At 41.3% G+C, this 15,334-nt stretch overlaps 1 protein-coding gene across 2 annotated transcripts in view; it reads right to left on the bottom strand.

Moving 5' to 3' along the window:
- Positions 1-642: 642 nt before the first annotated feature.
- The window catches only part of DSTN (destrin, actin depolymerizing factor), a 38,597-nt gene continuing 23,905 nt past the window's right edge, over positions 643-15,334 (bottom strand). For both annotated transcript variants that reach the window (XM_057312679.1, XM_026502999.4), the window contains 3 exons: positions 7,220-7,527; positions 4,051-4,127; positions 643-1,886 (listed from right to left, as the gene is read on the bottom strand). In XM_057312679.1, the coding sequence (XP_057168662.1) occupies positions 1,777-1,886; positions 4,051-4,127; positions 7,220-7,527 (495 nt within the window). In that variant the 3' untranslated portion in view covers positions 643-1,776. The remainder of the gene's footprint in view (positions 1,887-4,050; positions 4,128-7,219; positions 7,528-15,334) is intronic.

Below are 15,334 nucleotides of genomic sequence, written 5' to 3'. Positions count from 1 at the left end.
TTGTACCCTGTGTGAAACCCTCCCCATAGCATGCATCCCTCTCCCTCCTCCCACCCCTCTTCACCGCCCCCCCACAAGCAAATGCACACACACCAGCAGGGAGTGCTGGCACTACAAGAAGTGCCACATGCCACAAGCCACAAGCTGAAACGACAGAAAAAGACTTCCTCCTCCTAAACTCCTTGACCAAACACCTGGCTCTACCTACATGGCTGATTCTTGAGTCAGGGAGCCTGCGACGCTTCTTGGGAGGCCTGTTAATAGAGACCGTTGCAGAAAGCACTGCTTTACAGCAGAGGAAATCAGAAATTCAGGATGAAAGAATGACAAGCAGCTCACCAGTAAGCCAGTAGCCAGCACGGTCTTCTAGACAATTTTGAAAGAAGTATTTTGATTAAAGCATAACTTTTTTTGCCTCCCAAATAAATCAGAAAGGAGATAAACCCTGGTATTTGGATACACGTTTGGAGTAAGAAAAAGATTCCCAACTGTTTTACACCAACTTCCTCATTCAATAAGAGGAGGAAGGAACTGTGACCTTAACTCTAATTGTCTGAAATACCCAAACCTCCACGCCTTATCCCATTGATGGAAGGCAAAGTCCTTCATCCCCAATTCCCACGTGAATAATTACACGAGAGGTAAGTTAAAAATGCTTCCTTTATTACATAAAGCCAATACTGCTACTTCTAAGTTCAACTGTGTGCATCTCTATATTGTTCAAAGTGTTATGCCTGTGATGTTAAAGACAATCACCTCCAAGTGTCATCAGGTGGTGGCTTCCTGTGGGTGTCATCCATTATCCCTGCTCCCCATTTCACATACAATCAATAAACCGCTCTAGGAAATTAGGAAGTTGTCCCAGGCCCCAGCGTATACATATAGTGTTCTTCCACTCCTTCCTGCACCAGAAGCAATGAAATTCTGAAGGAGACACAGTTAAAGATGTTACAGGTGTCCCAGCTTGTCAATACACCATTTTATCATCTTCACTAACGAAGTGTTGTAATTACAACGGAGCCCTAATTTGCATTAGAATTAGTTGTTACAAGGTATTGTAGGTTCTCCTGAGGACACACCATCATTTTCTTTCCAAGATGCAAGGTCACTCCCCAAACAGTCTCCCAACTAGCAAGTGGAGAGCTCGCTGCAGGTGCACGGAGCTGCTTCCCGTACGCCGACTGCGTGCTCAGAACAGTGCTCTGCAAGACCGGCGCTGGCCAGAAGCGCGCGCAGCTCTGAGGCAGTCCCCATCACACGTCTGCTCGAAGTAAAGACCGCCTGACTTAGTCTTACTGTAGTTAGTATATTAGTGCCGTTACGTGTGGTAAGGAGATGTATTTTCCGTGATGCAGTTTAGCTCAAGAGAAAATAAAGAATGTGGGCCAAAATTATAACCAGATTATGACCAATTCTCTAAGCAAAAGAAACAAAGTAACTGCCGAGGTTACAAAGATTCAATGATTCTCTTCATATGGCCCTTGTACTGTCTGGTGAACTGCATTACCAAAAATCAGGAGTTTAACAAAAACCTTTACAAGCCAACTCATCAAAACAGGCGTTTGGCCAATAAAAATTTAATTTCACACCAATAAAACTTTAGATTTTTGATTTATTTAGGGCCATCTGCACATGTTTATAGAATATTTAGTTTACTTCAACAGATGACAAGACAGCTCCCCCTCTGTGAGACCCTGGCCTAAACATATTTGCTTTACTCATATAGCAAGAGGATAACATTAAACATGGAAGCTTTCGGTTTGTGGCACTGAATGTCTACACAGGGCATCCTTCAAAAGCTACAATTAAGGATCCGCCTAGCTTTTCAGCAATACAAGCCCGATTGAGGTCTTCTGGCCCGTTTGCTTGACATTCGTGTTTTATGCCTAGGGAGAAAAAACAACAATTCTCTTTAAGGATTATAGCAGTAACGTAACCTATTTCTTTCTCTAAGACAGGAAACTGTTTTAAAAGACCAGTCCTAGTATGGACAGAAAAGCTGTGGTAGATACAAACAGTGGAACAGGACACAGTAAGGAGGATACGTCATAAGTACGTGCATCCAAACAAAAGACTGACAGAACGCTGACTAAAAGCCAAACCTCATAAAAGCATACAGTCTGGATGATTTCATTTGTACAACGGAAAATCAGCCAAAGCTACTTTATGCTGCTAGAAGCCAGGCTGCTGGTTCCTCTGTGGAAAGGACTAAGAGAAGGTGGTGTGACTCGAAGGGGCACGAGGGAGACTTCTGGAGTGCTGGTGGTTAAAGCAGGGAACAGCCACTCTGTTCAGTTTGTGAACGTTGAGTTCTACAAAAATTTATCGTGTACACTGTTCTACAGATATGCTGTGTTTTGATAAAAAGTTAAAAAGCAGATCTAGTAATTTTCTTGGTTTTTAAAACGTAAGTAAAAATATAAATCCAATGCTTCGATTGCACAGTTGCTTTTAGTCAACTATGCTGAAGAGTAAGAGTATTTACAACGGCATCCCCTCTGCTCTGAAGTTCGCTCTCCAGTGGTACCCTACTGCACGTTTAAGAACTCTAGCACAATGAACACCATGCGAAACATGTTACTGATGGCTGTCTCAGAAAAATTACATCGCCTCACTGCAGAACGAGCTCACTCAGGGAACCACACACAGCAGCTTCTCTGTAAGCAGCTGCGTTGTTTCCGATTCTCCATAATTTTAAGTCCATTTCCTAAGCTGCAGCAAGTCCAGCAGGCCAGCTTTTAGACCACTTAGGATTGACTGGAGAAAGCCAGTGACAGTCTCGTAAGGGAAAAAAGTGACAAGGTGACCATCTTTAACATAAGCAGGTCAAGTCTATATAGGAATTCCCTTTCCTTCACGGAAAGGCAACGCAGCATAAGGATGGTGAGGAATCCATCGTCAATCTTTTTCAGTTGCGCTGTGGAACGCTGAGAAGTCATGCTAAAACATCAGTTAACCAACTGCTGAACACAGTTCGGCGGGGGGGAGGGGGGGGCACCATCAACCCAAGTGCACGTAGAATCGGACAAGGCCTGAACTACGCGGCAGCAGGTTTCAAGGAAAGCAGCGAGATTTCGTTTTCCTAAGTAAAGCAAGCTAGAGCAAACCCGTTCTACTACAAGACTAGAAAAACCAGCCACAGTAAAACAAAAACCACACTGGGTCCAGCCCTGTGACCTGGGCTCGCCCAGCTGTTTGGAGCTGGCCATGGCCAGGAAGGTGGTGGGGCAACCTGTCACACTGAATTCATGCGATCCACACCAAGCCTCCCATTCTGCAGCGAGACAATCAAGGCCCAAGGAGGGTAAGCGCTTTGGGCCGGGGTCACACGGCAGTTAAGTTACAAGCTTAGCCCTCAGTGCAGGCCTCTGGGCATTTGCCCCATGCTCTTCCCATCATACCAACACTTCCTCCTGGCTGGAGGCAGTAAGTATGGTCAGGCCAGCTCAGCAGGATTCCAATCACCCCGTGCCAAGGCAAAGACAAGTGGCCAGTTCAAGTGGTAATTACGAGCACTTTCCTTTGGACACAGATGAGTCAGGTACCTAAAATCATACCATTCCAAAGTAAAGCTAGAGATAAAGAGTATCCTTTCCCATTTATGAATGTTTCCTTTTTTCAACTTTGTTAAGTCAACGGATTCATAGGCAATAATAAATTCATTATGTAGTATGGCCACTGTAAAGCAACGAATCTCCATACGCTTTGTGAGGAGCTCAGCAGCATCCCAAACTAATTTAACACCAGCCTAAACAAGCAATATGCACACAACCTAGAGAATAAAGGGGTTTGTTTTCTCTCACCCCCCCTTCTCCTCCAAGGATAAGGTTTTTAAGACAGGTCGTTCAAATCCAGAGTGACTGGCACAAGGCAGAAGACATGCTGAAAGCGAGGTTCAGCCTTCCAGGTTTTCCCTCGAAACAGGCAGCCCTGGCCTTCTTTGTCACCGAGGCTCTCCAAAGGAAGTAAGGTGCTTCTTGGAAAAGGCGTAGCCCCCATTCCAGGGGCCCACCACACCTCTCCATATCTGGAAGGAAATCTAACCCATACCTTGAAACTTCTTTTTGATCGCATCCTTGGAGCTGGCATAGATCATCTTACTCTTCAGGGGAGCTAGTTCCGGTGCCCTGGATAAAGAGATGCCAAAAACGGAAAAAAGGCTTAGAGAAGTACGATTGCCCTGTGTGAAATATTTGCATCAATGATGGGGGGAGGGTCCTCAGAATCTCCTGGGAGAGTTTTGCTAACTACACAGTTTCTCTGTTCCCCCACTCCTCGGAGACTAACTGTCAAGGACAGGCATACACAGAATGACTCAGGTGGACTAAGCTGGAAAAAAACCAGAGAACTACCAATTAAAAATCAGATTAACAGGGCCATAATAAAGAAAACCAACACTGGATAGCTGACTGTATTGCCTAATTTGTTTTCTTTAAATTTTTTCCTCATTTTTATCAATCAAGGCTTGAGTTCAGGCTAATAACAACGATCTTCTTTTCAACTCTTTCCAGCTAGAAAAAAAGCTTCAGAAAGTATACAGAATAATCTGTAAATCAAGTATTTGCCACCATGAATTAAGATGTGTTAGCAATTTTAGCATTTTCACTTCAGATTATTTGTAATATATTCTTTTTTAGAAAACAAAGTAAAGGTCCCCTTCTTGACCCTTGCAAGTCCCTTCATTTATGTCTATTCCAACAGACAAACAGCAAATTCTGACCACATGAGTACTTGCTTTCCATCTTAGTCTCACATTATAAAAGATGTCACAAGGATTTTTTTTTACACTTAAGGAATTCAGCAATAATTATGCCTTGTCAATATTATCTTGTATTTACACAACTTTTAGTGTCTCCCTCCTTCTGAATGAATACTAGAAGCACAACATACGCTTCATCACTTTCTTCTCCAGCAATACTGAAAACTAACAGACATATGAACAATGCACAGAAAAACCTCATCCTATTTAAACTGCTTGTCGACGAATTATTTCCCACTATGCCACCAAACCCCAGGCCTGCCTCCGCTCCACACTATCTGGATACACTGCTACATGGAGTATAAATACTTCAAACTGCAAACAAATACTGCAAAGCCTAATGCTTGCATTTAGCTGCCATATTTCCAGACCATTCCACAGTCATTAGCACTGAGGGCTACTGTGGACCTCACCTAGTCTACTCCTCCCACAGAGGGCACTTTCTATTCTTAGGAACCAGGAACAGCGGTCTCTGTGTCTTTCGGATGCTTATTCCTCCCAACCTGAAGTTCCAACGTGGGAGGCAGAGCTATAACCACCACCGTAGTCTGGAAATTGCTTGAGCTGCAAAGTTAAGTGGGTACTTTCTTTATGCAAAATAGGTCAGGGACGGGAAAAAGCATTAGCTGTTCTGATTTTACTCTAACCAGATTTTTAAAACACTTTAAGTAAGAGCCATTCCCTGGGCCCTAAACAGAGGCTGTCACGGGAAACTCCTATAAGGTTATACATTCTCTTAAAGCAACAGTGAAAAACAAAACACTGCATTAACATTGAATTCCCTCTTCTTTCTACTTTTATTCTCCACATGTTCTTTAATAATGATGTATTATTTTCACAGTGGGGGAATAAAAGTAGAAAAAAACAGGGAAAAAATAGTGCAAATGAAGTAAACAGTCACCAATCTAAAAGCCTAAACCTTCAGCTGCCATTCTCCTACTCAGCTGTAAATCTCAGAAGGGCAGAGCCTTCACCCGTGTTGCTCACAGCTGTTTTCCCAGGCTCTAACACAACACCTGGAACGTGGCAGAAATAAAAGCTCAAATCAGGAATGTGCTCATCTGAAGCCTCATTAGCTGCTATCCTTACGTAGGTAAGTTCGTGGCTCTCAGACTTGCAGAACAGTAAGCTGCCCCCAAACAAGCACTCTGACCCCACATTTATATTCCACACAGCATCTTGGTTCAATCAAATTCAGTTGATTAAACCAGAACTCTTTAGCCTTCCTAGCTCCATATCCCAAGCTGTTGGTGATACACAGCTAAGAGCTAAGCCCCTCCTAGCCTTGTCCTGGCTCAGGCAAAAGTATCAAGAGGAGCCTCATTCCCCACAAATCAAAGACTGTTACCACTCCGTGCCCTTCCATTGGAAGCTAGAGAATATTCTACGTAAAAATTCCGTATCAAGGAAAGTAATATAATACAACTAAATAAGAGACACGTGTGACTTTTAACTCACGCTTAATCTGAAACTTACTTGAAAAGACCAGGATAACTAAATTAAGCAACCTTCTAAGAAAAAGGCCACATAAATCACCTTATAACACTTTTTCACTATTTAGAACAATGCTGTCCAGAAGGGCTTTCTGCACTGATGGAAATGTTCTGTCTGTGCTACCCAATAAGGTGGCCACTAGTCACATGTGGCTACTGAGCATTTGAAATGTGGCAATTCGACTAGAAAATGAATTTTACAATGTATGTAATTTTAACTATTTTAAATTTAAATAGCCACAGTGGCTAGTGGCTACCCTACTGACCTAATTACAGTTGCAATGATAGTACCAACTTCCAAAGTAGCAAACCACAAGGGCCCCTGGGTGGCTCGGCTGGTTAAGCCTATAACTCTTGGTTTTGGCTCAGATCATGATCTCAGGGTCATAAGATCACCCAGCAGGGAATCTGTCTGAGATTCCCTCCCACTCCTTCTGCCCCCCCCCCCATTTACTCACTCTCTCTCTCCCCCGCCCAACCCTCAAATAAATAAATAAATTCTTTAAAAAAAAAAAAAAAGGTAGCAAACCACAGAGGAACAAGTAAAGGATGAGTGTTTTAAAAAGCGAAAGGCCGGATCCTGGCAAGACGTGTTGGAGAAGGATTTTGGTGGGGTAAACTTTCTTCTCAGGATTCTAGGAAGAATTTTTAGAGAAATGTTAGCATCTGAGTGAGTTTGGAGAATGCATAAAATCTAGCTCCTGTCCCTACCCCGACCAAAACAATCAACAAGTAAAAGTCATTCATATTCTTTCAAGTACACACAGAGTAGTTTTGGTCCCACAAGCATTAATCTAGCTAAGGACGTTATGAATAAAAATTGTAATAAATTAGTTGTAAATGAAAATTAAATGACAATGACTGCAGAAAGCTTGACAAAATCCTTGGCCCTAGGAACTGGTTCACCAAGTGCTAAAGGTAAGATTAACTCTGAGTTATACAGAGGCTCAATATTTCTGATGCTTACCACAAAAAAAACATCAATTCCTCTTTCCTGGATTCCTTGGTTTCAAAGCTTGCATCATACAAAGCATAGCGACAATCTTTTTCAGGAAGCATTCCCACAAAATGCTTGAAAGGATCAGTTATGGTTACACCAACATCTCCAACCAAGATCTCTTTCCCTTCTTCTACAATGATGCACTTTTTGTCTGCACTGAGACAAAAAATGACGGCCTTCTTTCTTTTCTTGATTTCTTCTGGTGTGGAGCACTTCCGAACTTTCATGTCATAGAAAATGCGACATACTTCATCTGCAACTTGCACTCCGGAGGCCTATAACAAGGAAAAAAAAAGTCAAAAGGAGGCTTACAATTTTTATTGTACCAAATATAAAAACACTATGTAACTTTTCCTTATAGACTGGCACACACTTCAAATTTTTAAGGTATACTCATCATCGAACAGAAAAAATCTAAGCTGCAATCGCTAGTTTCAGTCATTCAACTTTAAAAAGATGACATACGTAAAGTATCCATCACTATTGCAGAGGCGTAAGGGAAGACTGAGCTACAGCAGCCCCTCCTACCTTAACACGTGGAAAAAGGTGCTTCGTAAGGTACTAGGTTCCTCTCTTGTAAAGGGGTTGCTCAGAACCCTGAGTAGTCATCTCCACAGTTAATGATACCCAAAATTCTTTTTATAATGCATAGCAGATGGACAGAGGGGCTGCACTGGGAAAATTCCATCCTGCCAGGATATCTTTCTCTAATAAAGAATTAAAAGGTCTTTGTTCTACACACACTTCAAAATTATGTGATTAATATTTGGTAACCATATTAATCATATGCCTTTAAAATTTCACTTACAAAATCTCCCAAGTTTTAAATTAAGATCACTAGATCTTAATTGTTTCAACCACAAAAAAGACATGATAATATGTGACATGATGGAGGTATTAGTGTAATCACCATCCTGCAGTGTACAAATGTATCACGTCAACACCTTGTACATCTTCAGCTCACACAATGTTATTTGTTCTATCTCAATTTTAAAAAAGGATAAGAAAACGCTTACTTACTGCTGTAGAAAGAAGACAGTTTAATTCAGGATCATACTGACCAGAAAAATAAACCTTCTACCATGTTACACTTGCTATTCTGAAACGTGACCCTGATAGCAAAAGGTCTCAACCTGAGTTTTTAATCTTTTCATCTTTAAGGAGTGTTCTATTTGCATTAACTTTACTAAAGCCATAATTTTTGATGCCTCATTAAATACTTAGGTTTGCATGTTAGCTTTTCGAAAGCAAAAACTATAAACTTCATAAATTTAAATACTAAACAATGCAAAAAATATTAACGACACCCAAAATTAATGTCAAGTAATTTGATTAATAAAACTGCATATAAGATGAAAGGACAGAGGCACCTGGCTGGCTTAGTTAAGTGTCCAACTCTTGGTTCCAACTCAGGTCATGATCTCAGGGTTGTGAGATCGAGTCACGTGTCATTGCTCCGCACTCAGTGTGGAGTCTGCTTGAGATTCTCTCTCTCCCTCTCCCTCTACCCCTCCCTGCCCTTTCTCTCTAAAATAATAATCTTTTTAAAAAGATGAAAGGACAGCCCACATGAAGAGAAAATATTTGCAAATCATATTTCCAATAGGAACCTGTACCCAGAATAAAGATCCCTTATAACTCAAAAATAAAAAAGATGACCCAAATTAAAAATGGGTAAAGGATTGGAATAGACATTTCCCCAAAAAAGATATAAAAATGGTCAGTAAGCACTTGGAAAAAGTGCTCAAATCATCAGCATTAGGGAAAACCACATGTCAAAACCATGTCAAAACCACAAGGATCTACTACTTTACACCCACCAGGATGACGGTAACAACAAAGACAGCAGCGACCAATCTTGGTGAGGCTGCTGAGACACTGGAACCCTTCTATGCTGCTGACAGATTTGTGAAACAGCTGCTTCAGGAAAGAGTTTGGCAGTTTCTCAAAAGCTGAACACGGAGTTAACACCTATCAATGCCACTCCTAGGTATATACACAAGAGAAATGAAAGCATATGTCCATATAAAAACTTGTACACAAATGTTCAGAGCAGCATTATTCATAATAGCTAAAAGGCAGAAGAATGTTTATCAACTGAATGGATAAACAAAATGTGATAACATCCATACAATGGAATATTATTCAGCCCTAAAAAAATTAAGGTAGTGTTACCCGCTATAACATGGATAAACCTTGAAAAACATTATGCTAAGTGAAAGGAGCCAGATATAAAGGCCACATACTGCATGATTCTATTTCTATGAAATGTTCAAAATAGGCAAATCCATGGACAGGAAGTAGATCAGTGGTTTCTAGGAGCTTAAAGGGAAAAAGGAATGGGAAGCAACCACTAATGGGCATGGGCTTTCTTTATAGTGTGATGAATGCTCTGGGATTTGACACTGGTGATGGATGCACAACTCTGAATACACTGAAAACCACTGAATCACACTTTATGATATGTGAGTTATAGCTTTGTGAAGCTGTTACTTGAAAATGCACATAAGAATTCTGGGGGTTAAAATACACCAAGATTCTAGCATTTACATAATATTGGGGTATGTGGGCCATTTAGTCATCTCATGTATTAAAAGAGCTCTAGGGGCGCCTGGGTGGCACACCGGTTAGGCGTCTGCCTTTGGGTCAGGGCGTGATCCCGGCGTGATGGGATCGAGCCCCACATCGGGCTCCTCTGCTATGAGCCTGCTTCTTCCTCTCCCACTCCCCCTGCTTGTGTTCCTTCTCTCGCTGGCTGTCTCTCTCTCCATCAAATAAATAAATAAAATCTTAAAAAAAATAAAAAAATAAAAAAATAAAAGAGCTCTAACATACTTCAATTCTATCTAATCTAGTCCACATCTAATCATAATTTACTTCAATCCTATCTAATCCACACTTTGTTTACAGACAAATATTCATGAGGTAGTACAGAAAATCAAGACTAGAAAACTACCACAAAAGCTATCCTATCACTTTCCTACTTTAAAAAGCACTTTTCTTAAACTTTCTTGTACTGCTTTAGAAGTAGTATTATTCTAATCTTCACAGTTCATCTCTGTTAAGCAAGAATTTTTATTTTGCTTTTTTTTTTCAGAGAATAAAATGTTGCAAGTAACAAAGATTAATGAATATTAGACCCCAATTCCTCCAACTCCCTAGTCCATCATGTGGATCTGTAAATCACAACTGACCAACCCATATTTAAAAGCATGAAGAAAACACTGGAAGCCTTATATATCCAACTAACCATTTGAATATATCTGTCAATATCTAAGCGAGTTACCTCAAACAGCACTAAATTCTGACTTGGAAATAAAGCATATTAATCACATATCAGCATGGAAGCAGAAAGTAAATATGTATTCTGCAATTATAATGCAATTAATGTCAGCCAAATCTAGCTATAACTTACAGGAACCTTAAAACCCTCATAAGGAGAGGTCTGAGCTATTTTCTACCAAAAAGGATGTTTGTAAAGGTTTCTGATGAGGAATAATATAGACACTTCTGCTTGAGGAAATTAACACTGAAGACTCTGAAGGAAAAATTGGCAAGCATACTGAAAACAGGAAGACCACTTCCGAGGCAATTACAACTATCCAGAGGATGTTAATTTTAGAGACACCTAGGTGATGACCAGTTAGCAAATGGAAATGTGAGCATGGATCTAATCGATACTTTGGACTATAATCAATATCATAGAGGTACCCACATTAAGTAGCATAAGAGTAACAAGTGAAGGGGACTAAGAAGAAATGATCAGAAAACTAAAAAGAAAAATTAAGAAGGGACAGAACAGCATCCTAGAAGCCAAGGGAGAGTACTGGGGGGAGGGGGCAGGGGTGGTCATCAACACCAAAAACTGCAAAGTTTGAGAATGACTGCAACAGACCACCAGTTTTGGCAACTGAGTTTTTTTTTTTTTTTTTTTTTTTTTTTTTAATAATGCCTACAAACCTGATTTAGGAGCAAAAACCTTCAAGAACTTTTTTTTAATAATAATTTTTTATTATGTTATGTTAGTCACCATACAGTACATCCTTAGTTTTTGATGTAGTGTTCCATGCTTCATTATGCATTTCAGGAGATTGGAGGAAGCGGGCAGAGGTCCAGGGTAATGGGCTGAGGATTTACAGGGTTAAACCGAGAAGGTAAAGACAGAAAGCAAAGATAGTTAATGGCAGGGGCGCCTGGGTGGCACAGCGGTTAAGCGTCTGCCTTCGGCTCAGGGCGTGATCCTGGCGTTATGGGATCGAGCCCCACATCAGGCTCTTCCGCTATGAGCCTGCTTCTTCCTCTCCCACTCCCCCTGCTTGTGTTCCCTCTCTTGCTGGCTGTCTCTATCTCTGCTGAATAAATAAATAAAATCTTTAAAAAAAAAAAAAAAGACAGTTAATGGCAAAGAGAAAAGGAAGACTATGTGCTAACTTTACAGAAATTATCTTACGACTGGGGAAATCTGACCATACTAAAAGTTTAAGAGTTTGAAGGAACAAGAGGAAAACCAAAACACTAGGGGGAAAAACACACACACACACAATAGTGAGTATTTAACTGTTGTCACATACTTCTAAATCACGAAAATTCTGAGATAGCTACTGTTATTATCTGCATCTTACAAATGGGGAAACTGAGTCACAGAAAGATTAAGTTACTTGGCCAGAGTCACACGGAAACCTATAGCAGAAGTGAGATCTGAACTCAGGCAATTTGGTTCCAGAGATACGCATAACCACTTACAATTAAGAGAACTCTAGAGAGACTGATGAGATCCAGGGCACAGATGAGGGAATCAGTTTTAGAAAAGAACATACTAATATCCCTCGATTTTCAAAAGTTAAGAGTTACACCAGTTTGCCTTTACAAAAGACCTGCATTAGTACCTATTTTCACAGACCAAAACAAATCTAAAGATTTTCATGTTTACAAAAAAAGGCAACAGCAAAAATAGCAGAGTGTTTATATGGAGGCAGCGCCCACCCCGAGCAGTGAGAGTGACCCCGCCAACCTCCTACCCCAGATCTACACTCAGCATCGCCACATCAAGCCACCACAGCTTTACACTGTGTCGGTCAGCGTCTGTGCTATATCTCGATTTATTTTGTTCATCTGTAACCAAGATGTGTCCTAAAAGTACCAAAGAGTCTAAGAAAGGTTATGTTTGGGTCTGGAAATGCTCAAAAATTTTTCCATATAAATTAATGGTAATTGCTACACCATTTTGGCTTATGAAAGGTTTCACAGACTCACTCTACTTTTGGATAGTGGGGGAAATCTACACCCTTTTTTCCTCTAAAATAGTAAAAGGGAGGGCAACAGTTTCAAGAAGGAAAATACACATTGCTAAAAACTGTACTTGGAAACCTCTATTTTCTCTGTGAAGTATAAACCAGGAGAAGTAGAGCAGAAGTTTGAGGGCAAGTTAGGTAAAGATTCAGAATAGCTGTTACGGGGAGTTCCTAAGGGAATCACCTAAGGACAAGCAAAGGGGCTCTGAGGACATCTAAAGGTTCAGCTGAGGTCAGAAAGGGTGGCGGGAGAGAAATCTGGCAGTGCACAGATGTTGACGGCAGTTAGGTGGAAAGGAAGGACCCTGTATTCTCCCTAGGAGATTTTATCCATGCTTAAGGTTTCAAGCCCTAATCCAAAAATGACTCGCACAATTGTTCAGATTTCTGCTTTTCTGAGCTCGAAGCCTTTACACCCAATTTCCTATCTACCATCTTCAGATGGATGTGCCAAAGACATCTGACACTCTGCATGTCCAGAGTCCCCTTCTAGCCAGTATTCCTTTCTCAGTACGCACTTCCATCCCAGTTTACATAGACTCCAGACTTAAGAGATAGCCTCAATAGTTCCTTCTCCCTCACCTCACTTGGGTCTTTGACTTTTCATATTTTTTTCCAAGACATTCAGCTCTCTCCATCTCTGTCACCACTCTCCCAGCCCAAGCCACTGCTTTCTGTTATCTGAACTGGTAGAATAACCCCCCAAGTGGCCGCAGGGGAGAGAGATCAAGAATGTATATACCACACTGCTTCCTCTTCGTGGCCACACAGGAAGACTACAATCCCCAGCCTTCCTTGCAAGTTAGCTGGGGCCAGGGAGTTCTGCTCAGCAAAAGGTGGGCACGGTGATTCAAACAACTTTCAGCCCTGACTCTTTAAAAGTGATCTTCAAGCTGTCTTCCCCTGACAAGAGGACCTTGACGGACACTGTTTAAGATAGAAGAGGGCTGCCGACTCCCCTGAACCCTGCGTGATATAGAGGAAGTCCTTTCTGTGTTAAACCACTGAGATTTGGGGTTTAATACATTACCACAGTTGTTCAAATATGACAGACTGCCCAGACCCACTGCTGATCCCCCCTCCACCCTTCATCTTCTACACTGCAGCCAGAGATCTGAAACACAAATCCAATCTCCATGCTTACAATACTTCAATGGCTTTCCATTGATCTGAGGGTAAAAGCAGTAATAATTCCTTAACATAGTCTAGTCCTACCCACCTCTCCAGCTTTATCTTATACCACACAAGCTCTGTAATCTAACTATCCTGGCCTTCTTAGTGGTTTAAGATTGGCCATGCTCCCTCCCACCCTCGCTCATACTGTACACCCTGCCTGGACAACACTTCCCGACCCTTCTTTGCCTAATTCACTCTTTGGATCTCAGCTTAATTCTCACTTTGCAAAAAAGTTGTCTGGGTCATACCCACTATAACATGCTTCCATGACACCATGAATCTCTACCCCATAGCACTTACCACAGTTTCAATGTTCTATTTATTTTTTTATTAAGTTTATTTTAATTCCATTATAGTTGTGATACAGTGTTACATTAGTTTTAGGTGTACAATTAGTGATTCAACAATTCTACACATTATCAGCATTCATCATGATAAATGTACTCTTTTAATCCCCATCACCTATTGCAACCATCCCCCCCCCACCTCCCCTCTGGGACTGACTTATTTCACTTAGCATTATACTCTCTAGCTCCATCTATGTTGTTGCAATTGGCAACATTTCATTCCCTTTTATGGCTGAATAATATTGAGAGAGAGAGAGAGAGAGAGAGAGAGAGAGAGAGAGTGTGTGTGTGTGTGTGTGTGTGTGTGTGTGTGTGTATACACCACATCTTTATCCATTCATCTATCGATGGACATTTAGGCTGCTTCCATAATTTGGCAATTGTAAATAATGCTGCAATAAACATGGGGGTGCATGTATTCCTCTGATTCGTGCTTTTGTGGGTTTTTTGGGTAAATACCCTCAGTGTTCTCTCTTTAAGATTATTTACTTAATGACTGTCTCCCCAGATAGGCTGTAAATTCCCTAGGACAGACTGTGTCTGCTTTGTTCACTACTGCGTTCCTCGGAGGAAATCCAAGATTTCCCAAGACCCCCAAGGAGGTTTATTTGACTAATGGAGAAGATAAAGACAGCATATATAAAGCTTCAATACTTGGTAAAACTTTCATTATTCCTTGATAAACTCCAATGGAAGGGAGTTTAAAGAAGGAAGAGATTGAAAGGGGGGGCGGGGGGATGCAGGCATTCAGGCAGGATCTCACATGTAAGCTGACTTAAAGCATTCCAAAATAAGGGGACTGAAAGAAGGACAAAGCTAGCTCCTGATGAAGCGAACCTGGCACATACACTGTGAGAGGAGGATAAGGGGGGAGGAAACGGAGATGTGGACTGGCTTCAGGTGGAAGAGGCCACGAATAGTAGGCTGAGTTTGGAGACCCTGGATATTTTTAAAAAGAAAATATGACCAGCTAAAAGGCTAATTCAGTAAGCAAGGCAAGATGTGATCAAGGCCCTCATCAGGGTAGTGGGAGCAGTATGAGGAGGAGGGCTGGATGCCAATACTGCAAAGTACTGAACAATAACTGGCTGGGAGAGGGAAGGTGGAAAGGAAGGAGTCAGGATAAAGTGTGTAGTTCGGTGCTTAGGATTTCGTCAAATGCTTCCTTTCTCACGTCTTTCCATAGGCTGGCTTTAGAGGTTTTAACGTTAGAGAAGTAGGGTCCTCTACCACTAGTAGTGTTATACTACTAAATCCTGCCCATGAAA

Source organism: Ursus arctos, unplaced genomic scaffold (assembly GCF_023065955.2).
Source record: "Ursus arctos isolate Adak ecotype North America unplaced genomic scaffold, UrsArc2.0 scaffold_16, whole genome shotgun sequence".
Taxonomy (NCBI): domain Eukaryota; kingdom Metazoa; phylum Chordata; class Mammalia; order Carnivora; family Ursidae; genus Ursus; species Ursus arctos.
The sequence above is the reverse complement of the archived record's forward strand: the minus strand, read 5'-3'. Positions and strand labels throughout refer to the sequence as shown.